This window comes from Astatotilapia calliptera, chromosome 1, assembly GCF_900246225.1.
Source record: "Astatotilapia calliptera chromosome 1, fAstCal1.2, whole genome shotgun sequence".
In the NCBI taxonomy this organism is placed as follows: Eukaryota; Metazoa; Chordata; class Actinopteri; order Cichliformes; family Cichlidae; genus Astatotilapia; species Astatotilapia calliptera.
The window spans coordinates 6200263-6216384 of NC_039302.1; the positions used below are offsets into that span (position 1 = coordinate 6200263).

Sequence of the window (16122 nt, forward strand, 5' to 3'; positions counted from 1 at the left end):
GAATCTTTTTACAGCCAGCAGTTAGCCCGCAGGCGTTTGACCAATGAGTCATGTACCTTTACAAACAGAAAAACCAAGGTTGCAACGAGGTCATATAAATAGTAACTATGCAACAGGGTCAAAGACCTGAAATGCAACCGTCTGAACTTTGGTTCAAAGACTTTGCAGCACTTTTGTGAGAATGAGTTTCATATTGATATCAAAGATTAACAGGACAGCATGACTGAGTTATAGCAGAACAGCAACCGGCTTCAGCTTCACATAGTAGTTCTGTTTAATAATTCAACAAAATATCACAGTGTTTCTGTTTATGGGCTTTAACGCAATCAGCGTTCAGAAAAAGAAGGCGGAGTAATGAAACATTGGACAGTCTCCTCCCCATTCACTTTGGAAAGTCTCATTTTTAGCCTTCTGCCTGCATAGCACACAGATACTCTCTCCTTTCTTCTGCCAGAGCTGGAGCATCAAAAAGTAAGTACACTATCAGTAAATATAGACGGTTTCTTGTGATTTACGTAAGTGTAACCAGCAGGTTTCTATGAAGGGGAAAGTTGTTTCACAGTTTGTTTCATGCTGTTTGCAAAAAAACCCCAAAAAACAAAACATTTCTTTTTGTGCCACAGACTAGTTCTGAAGAGAGGGACATGTTTCATCAGAAACAAAATAAGTATTACATCTGTGCAAGTGATCCAAAGGTGTGCTGAAAATAAGACGTCTTTGCAGTCAAACAGCACTAAGAAACAAAATACTTGGGGTAGTCTGATAGAAGTAATTAAAAAGGGAAGAGGGATAAAGACATTAAAAATATGTTATGGATAAAATGAATGATTAGTACTAATAATGATTTTAAGCCCTTAAATTAGGATGATGGTGAGAGGTTAGCTGCTGAACCTTTTGAAAATCAGCAGTGATAATGAGTCAGACTGAAGCTTATCAGTGCCACATCCCATATAAATGTCTTTGAACACATTCCCAGAAAGTTGATTGCATTTTGAGAAGGAGAAATGTTTTGTCACAACCAGGTGACTTTTTCATCCTCAGCTGACCGCAGGTTTCTCCGGCCTTCATAATCATTAATCATACCAGCTGAAAAATTGTATGTAACAATCATAAAACTGACCTAATATTCAAATGTATGGTTAGAATGTGACTTGTACTCTAAAAGTGCTTTGAGTGGTCAGTAATATTAGAAACACATTATGGAGATTTATATTCAATTTTATTTTATTTATACAGTGCCAAATCACAACAAAAGTCATCTCAAGGCGCTTTATATTGTAAGGTATACACTACAATAATACATGCAGAGAAAATCCAATCATATGACCCCCTATGAGCAGCACTCTGGCAACAGTAAAGCAATATCCAGAGTGTGATTAGTGAGTGGTGGGTGGGTTCTTTTACATTTTGAAAGAAGCCAACAGAGTCTAATAAGAGATTAAATGCCGTGATTTTAGCATCTACATGGATGTTAACATCACACAATAATGATTTTATCTGAGCTGAGCACTAAATCAGATAAAAATGCTGAGAAATCAGACCAAAACTCTCTGTCAGGCCCAGGTGGATGATAGATGATTACAAATAAGACAGATTTTTGAGTTTTCCACCTAGGGTGGGCAAGGCATCAGGCTTTCAAATGAATTAAAAGTGTCTGGGTCTTTGGTTGATTAATAGGCTGGTGTGGAAAACTGCTGCCACACCGACCCCTCGGCCTGTGCTTCGAGGTTTCTGGTAGGTAGAATGACTCGGGGGTGTTGATTCATTTAAACTAACATAATCCTCCTGCTGCAACCAGGTTTCTGTAAGGCAGAGTAAATCAATTTGTTCATCAATTATCAACTCATGTACAAACAGAGACTTGGAGGAGAGAGACCTAATGTTTAATACTCCACATTTCACTGTTTTACTCTTTGGTGAAGATGTGGATACTGTATTGTTCTTTCTTTGCGATTTTTTATGTTTAAGTTGTTTTTTTCTCACCATATTATATTTATATGCAAGGTATATATCTGGAGTTGACTGGCTCATCACATGATTGTTCAAATAGGTCTTTACAATGAGATTTGTTCACTGTGAGCCAGACAGAGAAGTGACTTCTGACACAGCTGACACTCTTCAAAGTTGCATGGATGAAAGCAATGCTTTTAGACTGAACAGTTGTATTGCTTCATCAGTACGTTTGGTCCAGTGGGTAATCTTGGCACATGGTCTAAACTTTGTCTCTCTGACCCATACATTATATGGTTGCCTATTAAAAGAATAAATATTATTTGAAATGTTTTATTCATATAGTTTTATGATGATTCTGGTGACACCTACAAGCTGAAATATGTCAGTCAAGCACTAAAGGTGTTTTGAAACAACGTGAACACTATACAACTATTTTTTTTACTGGCTGTGGAAATAACATACACCACTATTCTCTATGTACTGCTGGTTCTTTGGATGTGTGCTCACTTTCCTCTTGGTTGACCAGAATAAATCTGTCACTGTGCTGGCTCTCTCTTATCTGCATGTAAACATGTATAAAAAACATAGTTAGTATAGTCTTGTAATCAGAATAGAATACAATAGAATACAAAATGTAACCCTCCTGTCAGTAGCACAAAAGATTAAAAGTGCAAGATAAGGAATAAAAGAGATGAAATAATGGGCATATAAAAGAAATGTACTGATAATAAATAGATGTATAGTCAATGTATGTTTGATATCAACAGGATGATATTGCTGCACTTGGCATTATATTGTACAGCTTCTATTGAGTGTTCTGAAAGAATCCCCTTACTCTGTCTTTTTCAGATATGTTTGATGCCAGGATCTTACTGTTGCTGCTCCTGTCTGGTAAATAACCTTGTTATTCAAACACATTTTGAAATGATTTTATTAATACTTAATATAATATATACAGTCCCGATCAAAAGTTGAAGACCACTTGAAAAATGGCAAAAAACCCAAAACAAACAAACAATATTTTGCATGGTTGGATCTTAACAAGGTGCCAAGTACAAGTGTGACCGTTGGGCTGTATGTGTGGTCCAACTTGTGGACGATGGGCATGTCGGGGAAGTGGACCCCAGAGTCAGTATCCTCCTCCTGATAGTCGCCCTCTACTGGCTCCTGCTGGAGGGCAGGGGCTGGGAGGGGTTGCAGGAGGATGGGCCTGGCCTCACGCAGATAGGAGAGTGGATGCCATCCGAGGGCCAAGAAACTTCACCATTACCTGTGAGGCATCCACTATCCCCACTTTGCCCACTTAGGCATGGTGGAAAGAGGAGAGCTGGCAGGGTAGGGAAGCCAGGTGAGTGGAAGTGGCCAGCAGCTCAGGTGCAATGTCAGGGTCCCCAGAACCTGCCAGCATGTGATGGGACAGGTGATGCAGGTAGAGGGATGAAATGAACACCAAATTGGTTAGACAAGCCTGGGTAGACATGGCCCCGTGTAGCCTAGCCAGCAGGGAGTCCGTAACCTTAGTTACAGGGAGTCAATGAGCAGGGAGTTCCTGCTAGGTGTTCTAGCTCTTTCTTGGCCTTCCCAGAAAACAACACACAAATAAACACTGACTGCCCCGGCTTCAACAGATAAGCCATTAGTTTCTACATTACTGCTCGTGAACTTGCAAGACCGTGGGAACAGGGGGGCGCCCGCGACGTCAGAGAACTCACTGACCTCAGGCAGCCACTGCCAGGATCCGCTGTCTGTGTGAAATGTGTGACCATGGGCAATATGCCAGGGGAATGGCTGGCTCCAGGATCCCATGTGAGCACGAAGTGTGCAACCCGCAAGACCGCAAGACAAGGCACCAGCAACTAGAATCAGTGCAGCTTAGAGCTTTTTTTTCGGCTGCTGAGACAGGCTCCCCACCACAAAGGTAAATGGACACACACTGCTACTACACATTGAACTACACACCATACACACACTGTACATGCATGCACACTGCCAAGTGGAGATCAAACCTCAACATTGAAGTTTACCGAAAGCCCACACACACGGACCAGTACCTCCTTTTTGGCTCCCACCACCCTCTGGAACACAAACTTGGAGCAATCAGGAACCTGCAACACCAGGAAGAAAATGTTCCCTCTAAGCCAGAAGGGAAAACGAAGGAACACACACATGTGAAGTAAGCTCTTAAAATGTGGTTATCTCAATTGGGCTTTCATGAAAATAGCGAAGATGGGTAGGAAAGAAGGTTTCAATTAATTAGGGAGAAACAGAATGACAAATGGAACAACACTGTCATCCCTTATGTAGCAGGTTTATCAGAGGAACACAGCAGAGTCTTCTCCAAGGATCACATCCCAGTGCACTTCAGCCACTCTTAGACAAAAACTGGTTCATCCCAAGGACAAAACTCCCAACCACAAGCTAAACAACGCACTGTACGCTGTGCAGTGTAGTGAGGAGTGCTCAGACCTCTACATAATGCACGACACAAAATATAAGAGCCACCTCGATGGGACAAGACTCCGCTGTACATGTCTGTCTAAAAGACAAAGGTCACTCTTTCAAGGATGCTGACGTTCACATCTTTTACAGAGAAGACAGATGGTTTGAAAGAGGAATGAAAGAGGCCATCTATGTTCACTGTGAATGATGATCCTTGAACAGAGGAGAATTTTCTGCCACCTATAATGCAGTTTTTCCCTTCCCAGGCACCTTAACCTCCTAGGACCTGGCGTCCACATATGTGCAGAGATGGGCAAGTAATCGGGGCAAAAAGTAATCGGATTACAGTAACGCGTTACAAGTAACGCGTTACTGTAATCCGATTACTTTTTTCAAGTAACGAGTAAAGTAAGGGATTACTATTGCAAAAACGGTAATTAGATTACCGTTACTTTCCCGTAGGAACGCTGCGTTACTACGTTACTAAAACCGTGATTTTTTTGCGAGAATGTCTCATGACAGTGACGTAAGCGAGCACGACGTTCGTGACAACAGCTGTGTGCAGATCAACAATGGATCACATATCGAGTGCAGAGAGAGTATGAGCGTGCAGCGTTTAAAGCGTGGAAGTACTGACCTTACTTTGAGTTTGATTCCATAAAAAGTGACAAAAACATTAGTGTCCGCTGTGCGTGGGAAGAAAACTTCTTTTTACAGCGAAAAACCCCTAAACTTCCAACAAGCACCGAGTAGCTACGACGTAATGGGAAACTCACAGAGAAACTCGCGGATTCTTCCACTGACCGCGCCACACCTGCACCAGGGTAAACCTCCGCCTACCCTACTCCTGCTTTACAGGTGAAAATAGAGCAACAGCACCGCTGAGTCTTTGACTTTATTTATTTTCTGCTGTGTTTTACTTGCATCTATTTGAAAGACTGAGTGTAAACACAACAAATATTTTATTTTATGTGCTGGAATGTGCAGAAAATAAGTTTAAATATTAAACTAATTTATTCAAGTCAGAGAATGTTGCATATAATTACATGTTTGCTTGATGCATAAAGTTAAAAGATTAAAACTGATAAAACAAGTTTTAAAAAGAGAGACTTTTCCATTTGATTACATTTTGTATGATGATTATGCAGAAAAAGTAGAATTGGGCTGAAAGATCTATCACTTTATCACCTCTTCAGGTTGTAAATCGTGTTTTTTAAAAGTAACTAAGTAACTAATTACTTTTTTGGGCGAGTAATCGGTAATTAGTTACTGATTACTTTTTTCAAGTAACTTGACCAACACTGATCACTACTTAGAAATGGCTGTCTGTTAGCATGGTTATGTTTTTTAAATATCAGTATATTGTGATTTATACTGATTTTTGTGTTAGAAAAGGGCTAACACCTCCCTCCATCAGGGTCATAGGGTACCTGGAGTACAGTGGCTACATTGGTACTCCTGAAGTAAGCTTACATAAGCCCTGATGAAGGCCATCAGAGTTGGCCTTCCTGAGGTGGAATTTTAAGGAACAGTCATGGGATGGAACTCTGGTAGTTCTTATGACATCACAGCTATTGCACAGTTACAGTGCAGGTTTAAATGTTACAACTGAAACATATTTATGACTTCAGCAACAAGCAGATACACACACAGCTGAACTAGGACATTTTCATAGAGCAGTTTCTTTGAAAAAAAGGTGAGTTTTGGGGGAACTGCTTTATAAGTGACACTTACTTTTAATGCTGTAACTTTGATAGCTGATGGTAGATATTTACAGTGAGATTTTTGAGCATGCCCTACAGTACAGATGGGAAATGTACTGCTTAACTTGAATAACTTATGTCTTTGTGGGATCTTTAAAGTTCAGATGATGGAACAAGGAGATGGGGCCCATGCTCAGCCTAATGAGGGTAAGAACTTGATCTGTTATTGTACAAGAGAAACGTAATGCAGTGTTGAAGTTTCTTTTGATTAGCTGTGACTTTGCTAACTGAACTTTCATGTAGAGCAACCACTCTTGGCTGAAGGTGGTAACTGGGGAGATATGGACAACGTCTTTGAAAATGGTGTGGAACATGTTATAATATTTTTACCACGTGAAGTTGCGAGACTTTGGGAGCCAGAGCAGCTTAACAACAACAATGATCACATCAATCAGAATAATTTCTTCAACATTCGTTTTGAAATTGATGACAGCAACTCTGATGATGGACATGATGACAATAATGCTGATGATGAAAATGACCACAATTATTGCAATTATAATAATGATGATCAAAATGCTGACAGCAGCAACGATGAAGAGGAACGCAATGAAGCTCATCAAGATGAAAGTGACCTTGCTGCTGCTGAGGTTGACTATGAAGCCAACCCGGATGAAGGAGAAGCAGCGGAGGATCTGCTTCCTGGAGGATTTAGGAGACAGTTTAGAGAGGAAGACAGTGATGATGAGAAAAGTAATGCAAGCAAACAGTTCCACTGGTGGGATGAATTTGCTGACAGCGACTCTGAAGAACAAGACTCCCTACTTGAAGGCAATAAAGAAAGCGATGAGGGTGATGAAGATGAGAGGTGAATCCAAAAGTGACATGCCAACCGTCACTCAGAGTGACTGAATGGAACCTCTTTAATAAAAATGCATCTTCTACTCAGTTGTCTTTTGATTAAATGCGAGCACTGCAACACTCTTGTTTTTAAAAAGATATAAAACTGCTTTTGTAAAACCAAATTACTCTTGCAGAATAGACGTACCAAGGTATGGTAGTATTCTGATTCTGATATTTAAACACAATCAATGTGCCATCCTACAAAAACAACTTTACAACTTTTTTTGATAAAATCAAGGACTCAGCGGGCCTGTTGCTCTATTTTCACCTGTATAGCAGGCGGATGTTTGCCCTGGTGCAGGTGTGCCGCAGCGGTCAGTGGAAGAATCCGTGAGTTTGTCTGTGAATTTCCCATTACGTGTCGTAGCGTACTGGGCGCTTGCTAGTGATGTGCGATACCACTGATTTCCTTTCCCATCCGATACCAAGTAATATTCAGGGTGGTATCGACGATACTGATCCGATACTTTGTACAAAAACGGATTTTATTTATTGTATCTCAAATTATAGCGTCATAATGATTACAGGACATCAGATTACTTGTTCTTATCACGTAATAATGCAGAGTTCATCATATAGAAATAAAAAACCTGAAGTTGTGGCTATTTGAACACGTTGCCTGCCTGCAGCACTAAAGGACTCCGTGAGAGACTCTCACCCTAGCACCACCTGTCCCTCTCCTCCTCTTCAGTCTCAACATACACTCCTCATATTCTGTGATATGATTTACTCTGAGGTGTTTGACAAGGTTAGTGATGTTGCCACAACCATACATGCCAACCCTCCCGATTTTTCCGGGAGAATCCCACCTTTCTCCAGATTTTCCACCCGGACAACAAAATTGAAAAACCATATCGCAGAATTCATAGCGGGCCCAGCCAATTCCAGTCTCCAACAATGACGGCAGCTACTTAGTTTTATTATCACTCTTATTTCTCTTTCTGGGTCACAAAAAACTTTTAACATATTTTCAGGTGAGGATGTAGCTGTGTAAACTTCAAATATCTGAGCCGACACATCGTCTTCAAACCCCCGAGGTCTTTCACCACTCGGGTTAAACATGATGTACAAGTCACTTTGATAACTTAAAAATGTTCTTGTTTGGCTTTTTCAGTGTTTTATTTGTTCGTGAGTAAATCGGTTTGGCTGAGATTAAAGTTATTAGATTAAATTAAATGTAACTTTATTACTCCCTCGGGAGGGTTCCCCAGGGTTTTCACACAGCTGAATAAACGTCAAACAGAAAACTGATCAAACAGAAGTGTGAGACGGTCGAGAGTTTACGCCAGCGCCCGGCAGGGCTGTGCAGAGAGGCTTAAAGGGGCGGGTGCTCAAAGTTAAAAAGGGGCACATTGAACCAGGCTGAATAACAACAACACACATTCATCAAGAATCTAATATGGGCAACAAGGCAAAGCAAACGTAGCCGATGGTTTACATGATGGGTACAATGTTGCTGTTGAGGGGTTGCTGTGGATAGTGCTGGAGGGCAGGGCTGTGTTGATCTGAGACTGTAGACATTAAAAAGTCCACAGGAGAGATGGTAGCTGATTAAACAAGTGTCATGAGATAATAACAAAATGCAAAGATTGGTGACAGCGCTTGGAACCATAAGGACACAAAAAACTGTGAGAAATAATTTAGGCTCTGCCTGTGAATCACTCTTTGCTTCTCTTCTTCATTCCATCATTTCATAATAAAATGATGACAGAAAAATGTTATAGCCCTGCCTTTAGTAGCCTCACACAGCTCCTGCTGTTTCCTCCTCATGTCCTTACCAGCCATGTCTGCACAATGTTATATCATGAGTAATAATTAAAAAAAATCCATCTAAATAAAACACACATGCACGCACACACAGGGACATTTTAGACCTTCTTCAGAATACTGTATATACTATGGGCATCATGGTGCTGATCCAGAATCCTTACATTATTATTTATTACTAGAGCTACAATAATAAAGCAATGAGGAGGGGGAAGTAATAAATATGAAATAATGTCATTATGATGATTCCATTTGTTTCACTATCCACTCTGTGCAGGGCAAAGCTTATTACATTTTTGAACTGTAGAGATACAAAAATTTTACTGCTGTAAAATCCAAATTTTGTCTTATTTAAGTATCAATCAAACTAGATGGGGACATTTTTGACTCCTGAGGACCACCGGTGTGATTACGTGCTGCCATTTAAAAAATTTAAATGGTTCAAAAAAAATTCTCACTAAAGTTCAACATACAGCACTCTGTAGTTAGTCAGATAGTCAAAATTATCTAAACAATTAAATATTTAATTTTCTCAATTTGTTTTCGCTAAAAAACAGGGTGTGGTTTTTGTAAAGAAGGTCTGGTGGCCCTAAAATGTAAAATGTTGAGTAAATTTTGTGTTAATGTGTTGGTCTTAAGTAAAACTAAGGTGTAACACTGAATTGATTGACAATTTATACTTTATACTTTAAAAAACAGTCAAATGAAGTGGGGACATTTTTGACCCCTGAGGAGCAAAGCTGTATGGAAATCGGGAGGACATTATGAGGGTTAAACTGACCACTAACCCTCCTCCAAAACAGAAGTCAAAGTTCCAAACATGAATTCAGCAATGAGTAGCTCCAGCGTTATTGTTGATCACTTTAAAAACTCGATGCGCCATGCTTGATGCAAGCGTTTCTATGAAGTGAGTGGGAAAATTTCTCCAAGTGGTGAAATGATAAATGGCCTGCATTTATATAGCGCTTTACTACTCCCTAAGGACCCCAAAGCACTTTACACATCCAGTCATTCCCATATACATTGTAGCCACAGCTGCCCTGGGGCGCACTGACAGAGGCGAGGCTGCCGGACACTGGTGCCACCGGGCCCTCTGACCACCACCAGTAGGCAAACATAGTATCTTGCCCAAGGACATTTGGCATGCAGCCAGGAGGCAGCCTGGGATCAAACCACCAACCTTGTGATTAGTGGCTGACCTGCTCTGCCACCTGAGCTACAGCCACCCATAGCTGAAGACAACTGCATGAAGGGCATCTACTGTCTGGAACTGTTGTCCATTTTTGTAAATTTGAAAACATCTCAGGTGGGATCTGCTTGTCACGTCAGTAACATTGGAAACCATCAGCACCATCGAGGTTTAATTTTTTTCTCATCAGAGTAAAACTTTCTTCCACCTTTCAATGTCCCATGTTTGGTGGTCTCTTGCAAAGTGCAAAACAGAGACGTTTTAGTTTGAAGACGTTTTTTGTTTTTAAAGCCCTTCAGTCTCAGATGTCGTCTGATGGTTATGCGATTGCGGTTGGCACCAGTAAAAGCCTTAATTTGGGTCAAGGATTGTCCAGTGTCTTGACGGACAGCCAGTTGGATCCTCTGGTTCAGTGCTTGTGACATTTCTTTGGGTCTTGCCACTTGATTTTTTTTGTTCCATAACCCTCAGGATCATCTAAGAAATTCCAAATGACTTTCTTACTGTGTCCCACCTCAGCAGCGATGGCGTGCTGTGAGAGACTTATGCAGTTCAACAACCCAACCACATTCAAAAAGGGAAAGGTTTTTTTTGCCTTTGCCGTCAGAACATCATGACAGTTTGACTACCTGACAGAAAATGACAATGAATTGACATTTTTACACAGATATGGCCTTTTAAAGGCATGTGGTCCTAAACTTTTGATCAGCTGTAAAACAGCCTGTTTCAGTTTAAGCGTTATTTTAAATCAATTGCATGCTCAAAAAAATGTTTTGTCTCACTCGCATTTTGTCTTGTTCCATGTTGAAGCTCTACTTGGAACCTTGTTAAGCTCCAACCATGCAAAATATCATTTTTTAAGTGGTCTATATCTAACGTTGTTATACTGTCAACACCTGCAGGGGCAAGAGCATTCATGATCCACAACACCCAGCACAACCTGTGTCTGGAAGATTCAGCAGATACAGGTGAAGTCCAATTGAAGACATGCAACCTAGACTCTGAATATCAGCAGTGGATCTGGATCAGTCGGGACATGCTGATGTGTGTCGCATCATCTAGGTGTCTGTCAGCCCAGCACGAAGGGCCAGTGCACACCCAGGATTGCCATGAACCCGAGGTGGATGCTGCTTGGTTAATATGGGACTGTGACCGGGACCAACTGATCAGTAGAAAGCTATCAATGCTTCTGTCACACAATGGCCAGCATGCGATCCTCGTACAACACAGCAAACACCCAAAGTGGAGATCTCTGGATCAGGGGGACATCTGCCAGGAAAGATTCAGTAAGACTCAGTAGTTATTGAACAGAAAGCAGCTTTTCTGTTCTTTGCACACTTTTCACACTGAAGCAGGATTTATGGTCCACCAAAGACAGCGGGTTCACTGCCCACTTTAGTCCAGGGCCTGCCTGTAGGCCTGCAGTCTGCCTCTGTTGTCAGATGGAGGCAGTGTACAAAGTGTGTGTAACAGCTGGTCTGCAGGCCACTGTTGCTCTTTTAGATTTTGGTCTGTCAGCCGGCAGCAGAGAAGTTCTAACACACAAAGAGAGTTAAAAACAATGAAAATGTCCACCGCAGCCACTGTGCTTCTTTATGTTGGACTTTTGTAGTTTAGTGAACTCTGCTATCACTCTTTCCTCTATTCTGACTCACTTATTAACCAGTCTACATTTGGCAGATGCTTATGTCATACGCTTCCAACAACATGCAGTCAGGATATTGGATGACTGCACGGGAATGTATCTAGGGTGGGTGGAACCCCCACCATTCGACTGAAAACATGTACGCGGACACACCGTAAATCCTGCTTTAGCAATACGCAACACGTTCACATATAAGTAGAAAAGGAACTCGGACAAATTTAAAGTGAAAGTGCAATAATGTGATTTCATGAAAATATATTGAAGTAGTCAAAAAGTAGTTAATATTATTAAGTATTCTATTAAAGTGTTCATTTATCACTTTAATTCTTCAGCTGAAAAAGGTGGAGCTCATTTAAACGTCAGTGAATTTCTTTCACTAATCTTGTCTAAATCAAACTTGTCCATACTATTGTGCTTATTAGTGACCTGTGTTTTTTGATTGCAATAAAGATAGAAAAGCAAAGAAAACTCATTGCAGAACATTCTTGTCATGAGAGACTGTGAGTCAGCTAGCAGTTAGAAAGCTGGATCCACATAACGTACTTTGTATGTGTCAAAGTATCCTTGGGCACGATACAGAATCCCAAGTTGTCCTGATATATCCACTGGAGTGTGAGTGTTAGATCAAAGTGTATAGATAAGAGCTGTATGAATGTGTGTGTGATCGTGTGGATGAGACTTGTGTTAGAAAGTGCTTTGAGGAGGTCAGGTCACAGTGACCTGAATCTTTGGCCAACAAAATCTTTACAGTTTATCACTAAGGAACTCAAAATATTACATTCAGAAGAGTATGTTTAATGAACAGCACATGTAAATGTTAAATGGACTAATTCTTGTATAGCGCTTTTCTACTCTCCCAGAGCACAGAAAGCGCCCAACATGCCAAATTCACCCAATCACGCAAGCACTTTTCTTCTAAGCTTTTTAGTGCTTCCTAACATGCGTACACATTTATAATGCGATGGATGCATCCGAGAGCAACTTGGGGTTAGTATCTTGCCCAGTGATACTCTGCATGCATACTTGGCAGTAGAGGACCTGCTCTCCTGCCACTTCATCATTACTGGTACAGAGACAAATTTAAGAGCTGATACTGAAATCCTCAGTTTGCTACATTTGTGTTTGACAATCAAAGCTTCTGTGGGGTCTGTCTGTGTGTCCTCTTAAGGACATCGGAGAGCTTCTGACGATTTGACGTACGAGGATGAAGCACAAACAGGAGAGCTGACAGCTATGACAAAGGAACAAAGAGAGTATCTACGTTGGTTCTACCGCACAGAGGACTGTAAGTGCTGCTCCTGCTAGAATACTTGATCCAAATGGATGTGTAACATGAAATACTTGGTAATTTGGATAGTCTGCAATATTTTTTTTTCCTGAGACATAGTATGCTGTGTGAAGTAGCATAACATAAGCAGCATGAGAGGTGATAGGAAGACAGCATCTGCAGACTGTTCAAGTTTCCTTTAAGTGTTCTTTATTTTCTGGCGTCGCCTTTCAACAATTGTTTCACAAAAACATAAGAACCTGTCAAAATCTCACCTGCTTTATACAGAATTCTACTCACACCTGGATCTCATTAACCTCTACCATTGGGAAAACAGGATAGACTAAGCAACACAACACAGTCTAGACAAAGAAACAGGAATAAAATGATTTTTCCACTTAACTCATTCACCCAACTAAACAGTTTGAAAAGTCAATCTCTTCACTTAATCTGACTCGTGAGGTTATTTTAAATGAAATAAACAATTTTACACAAAAGAAACACCTCTTCATTTGGTTACACCCAATTGACATAATCAGTGACATCATATCCTATAAAATCAGGAAGTACTGTTTTACACATAGGACCTGCTCAAAGGAACACACAATGGTAAGTATAACCAAGCTACATAAACAAATGAAAGATTCAAATCAATTAATGATGAAGTGAATATAACCAATGCTACCACAAACAGACCCGGGATAGTATGTAGAGCCAAGGTTGCATGTGCTGTGTTTACATTAAAGTAGTGATGGGTAGATGAGGCCTCGTGAAGCCTTTCAGCACATTCCCCAAACTGTATCTGTGTCGACACAGTGTTGCTGTTTTGCTCCATACCGACACCTGCTGGACCTTAAATATCATTGCAGGCACCTTACTTGAGACTCAACAGACACTGATTCAATGACCTAGTCATACTTGTACACACTGTAAGCTATTGTACTTTCCATGGAATCATTTTATATCTTTTACATTGCAACTATTGCAGACATCTTTAAAATATATTGTGAATGACATTAAGTGAAAATTAAAATGACATTATTGTGAATGTAATATTACCCATTTAAATGTAATTGATTCAGAGTTTATTATAAGTTTTTATTCAGAAAAATTCGGCATCTTTTAAACACAGCTGTATCGATCACGTGACTTTTTCTTAAAGCGACGCACGCACCGATACAGGTTTCACTCTGTGAGCTTGAGACATGCGTCGGTGCGTCAGTGTTGCTGGACCCATCACTACATTAAAGCATTATGATAGACTATAAGATATCAGAACACAAAATAACAATATATGCAAGTGACAAATGGCAAATGAATTCTGTCCCAGCCACTTTGCCACATGCTGAAAGCTTTTCCATATAGAAAACGGAAACTTGTCGGGGGGGAAAAGCTAAATGATAAAGCTCAGAGCAAGAATTCTGCTCAGCAGTTTCTCAGCTTCATGCTGGTGAACCAGACCACAAGGGTCTTGGCACTGGTTCATTTTCATTACTCATTAGGCTGTCAGGGGGAGTAGCTGTGAACAGCTCGGACTGTTAATTTACACATTTGGCAAAAACGTTGATGCCACATATTTTAGTAAGAAAGCGAGCATTCAAAAATCCAGAGAAATTCGCTGACTAAAAGGTTAGTGTTGTTATGTTGTAATGCTGTCATGTAGAAAATACTGTTATGTCAAATTTTTACATGTTCTAATCAGGGAAACATCTCACATCTGTAGATACGCATTTGTTTTGAGGCTAATATTCTACAGATTATCAAAAATAAAAAGTTGGGAAATACTGACAAGCCCTTATTTAACTCTTGTTTGTGTGTGTGTGTGTGTTACTGATTCTGCAGTGTGCATATGATATTCTCATATGAAAGAGGGCAGGGAGGTTTTCAGGTTTTAATTATCCTCGTGTTGCAGCAACCACATGGACATTTGTACTGCTGGGACTGGCCTTTGTCTGCCTTCTTGTTGGTTTTCTTCTCCTGGGAATGGGAGCCATGGCAAATAAGTATGACCCGAAGTTGTTTGACTGCTATTTTTTTGAGAGCGAACATACTGTATATTATATTAAAGGTTTCTGTACTAACTCAAACAGGAGCAGGAAGAAGATAGCCGAGTACAAGGCTGCAACATCTCTGCTTCAGAAAAATGAAGATCAGGAGCTGCTCAAAGAAAACAGCACACACCCAGCATCAGACATGCCACTGCAGGGAAACAAGCCTCACATGTCCAACAGTGACACAAGTGAGCAGAGCAATGCAGGAAATATTGTGGTCACATGGAAAGATGGCAACACCTCCTGCCTGTACCCAGATCCTGCGGTGGAAGAGAAACAGGAGGAAGAGAGGAAAGAGAAAATAACAGCTGCTGAGCTCGACTCTCCAGATGAAGTGAAGATTATGAGCTGAAGAGGTCACAGTGAATACCAGCGGCAGTGGGAGTGGCAGTGTTTGCTTTAATAATTGATCATAATTTTCTGATTATTCTTATTTTCATGACTTCAGAGTGAAATTTTATGAAACCCTCAAATGATCAGAAAACAGTTCTCTTTTTTATTCATTCCTAATAAAGCTCATAACAGTTTACATTACAGTTTCAATGGGTGGTTGCGCTCATAAAATGTGTCCACGTGGGAACAAAAGTTGTATAAAAATGGTTCCCTGTAAAGGTATTCTATAAAAACAGTTTCTGGATGTAAGTTCAGATCTGCTTATGTGTGCTTCCCCCAATGGGCTTCGCCATTGTTAGTTTTGGGGTGGCTAAAGGAGGCAGCTCTGCCCCTGCTGATGGTTCAGTTTCTAGGGCTCCTCTTGTGGTGTTGATGATGATTTCTGGTTTGATGGGCTGTAAAGTTGCTTTCAATAAGGTTCTGTCCACAGGGAGTCTGACAAATAGACACCGAATGTTCTAGTCTTCCTCCATCCTGTGTTGTGAACTGAAATGGGAAAAACTTAATGAGATTTGAGTACTTTTGTGTGTTGTGCTGATGCCTCAGATATTATTGCATCACAATAAATCACTTGCTTTGATCTTGAAGGCCTTTCGGACTTGTCATTGTTCGTATAAATGTCTCTGATATGGGAAAACATTACTTAGCGTAGAGAAAGAATTTCCTTCATGCTGCTCACCACATTGGAAGAGCAAGCTTATAAGGCATGCATGTCTTTTTCTCAGTGACATAATGGTTTGGTTTATCCATCATTTCAGTGGATATATGACAACATTAAGGAGGTCATAAGAAAAACAAACTACGCTGAAAAA

At 40.5% G+C, this 16122-nt stretch overlaps 2 protein-coding genes across 6 annotated transcripts; both read left to right on the forward strand.

Annotated features, from left to right (window-relative positions):
* Positions 1-205: 205 nt before the first annotated feature.
* Positions 206-15897, forward strand: LOC113015334 (uncharacterized). The gene is made up of 6 exons (XM_026157379.1): positions 206-471; positions 2803-2844; positions 10857-11240; positions 12768-12884; positions 14779-14869; positions 14957-15897. The coding sequence occupies exons 2-6, from the start codon at positions 2805-2807 to the stop codon at positions 15267-15269; spliced, it is 945 nt and encodes a 314-aa protein (XP_026013164.1). The 5' UTR covers positions 206-471; positions 2803-2804; the 3' UTR covers positions 15270-15897.
* LOC113015413 (putative uncharacterized protein DDB_G0285495) lies at positions 5690-7039 on the forward strand. 5 transcript variants are annotated; one of them, XM_026157520.1, is made up of 3 exons: positions 5690-6088; positions 6255-6302; positions 6399-7039. In XM_026157520.1, exons 2-3 carry the CDS (start codon positions 6260-6262, stop codon positions 6965-6967), a joined length of 612 nt encoding a protein of 203 aa, XP_026013305.1. In that variant the 5' UTR covers positions 5690-6088; positions 6255-6259; the 3' UTR covers positions 6968-7039. The 5 variants fall into 5 exon arrangements, with proteins under 5 accessions (XP_026013305.1, XP_026013377.1, XP_026013458.1 ...); XM_026157592.1 differs by having other exon boundaries at positions 6260-6302; XM_026157673.1 differs by lacking the exon at positions 5690-6088 and having other exon boundaries at positions 6099-6302; positions 6399-6458; positions 6682-7039.
* Positions 15898-16122: the final 225 nt, after the last annotated feature.

Coding starts and splice junctions, on each gene's coding strand:
- LOC113015413 (XM_026157482.1), top strand. CDS start 6,200: ATGGGAAATGTACTGCTTAACTTGAATAACTTATGTCTTTGTGGGATC. Junction 6,303..6,398: donor CCATGCTCAGCCTAATGAGG/GTAAGAACTTGA, acceptor ACTTTCATGTAG/AGCAACCACTCTTGGCTGAA.
- LOC113015334 (XM_026157379.1), top strand. CDS start 2,805: ATGTTTGATGCCAGGATCTTACTGTTGCTGCTCCTGTCTG. Junction 2,845..10,856: donor ACTGTTGCTGCTCCTGTCTG/GTAAATAACCTT, acceptor CAACACCTGCAG/GGGCAAGAGCATTCATGATC. Junction 11,241..12,767: donor CATCTGCCAGGAAAGATTCA/GTAAGACTCAGT, acceptor TGTCCTCTTAAG/GACATCGGAGAGCTTCTGAC.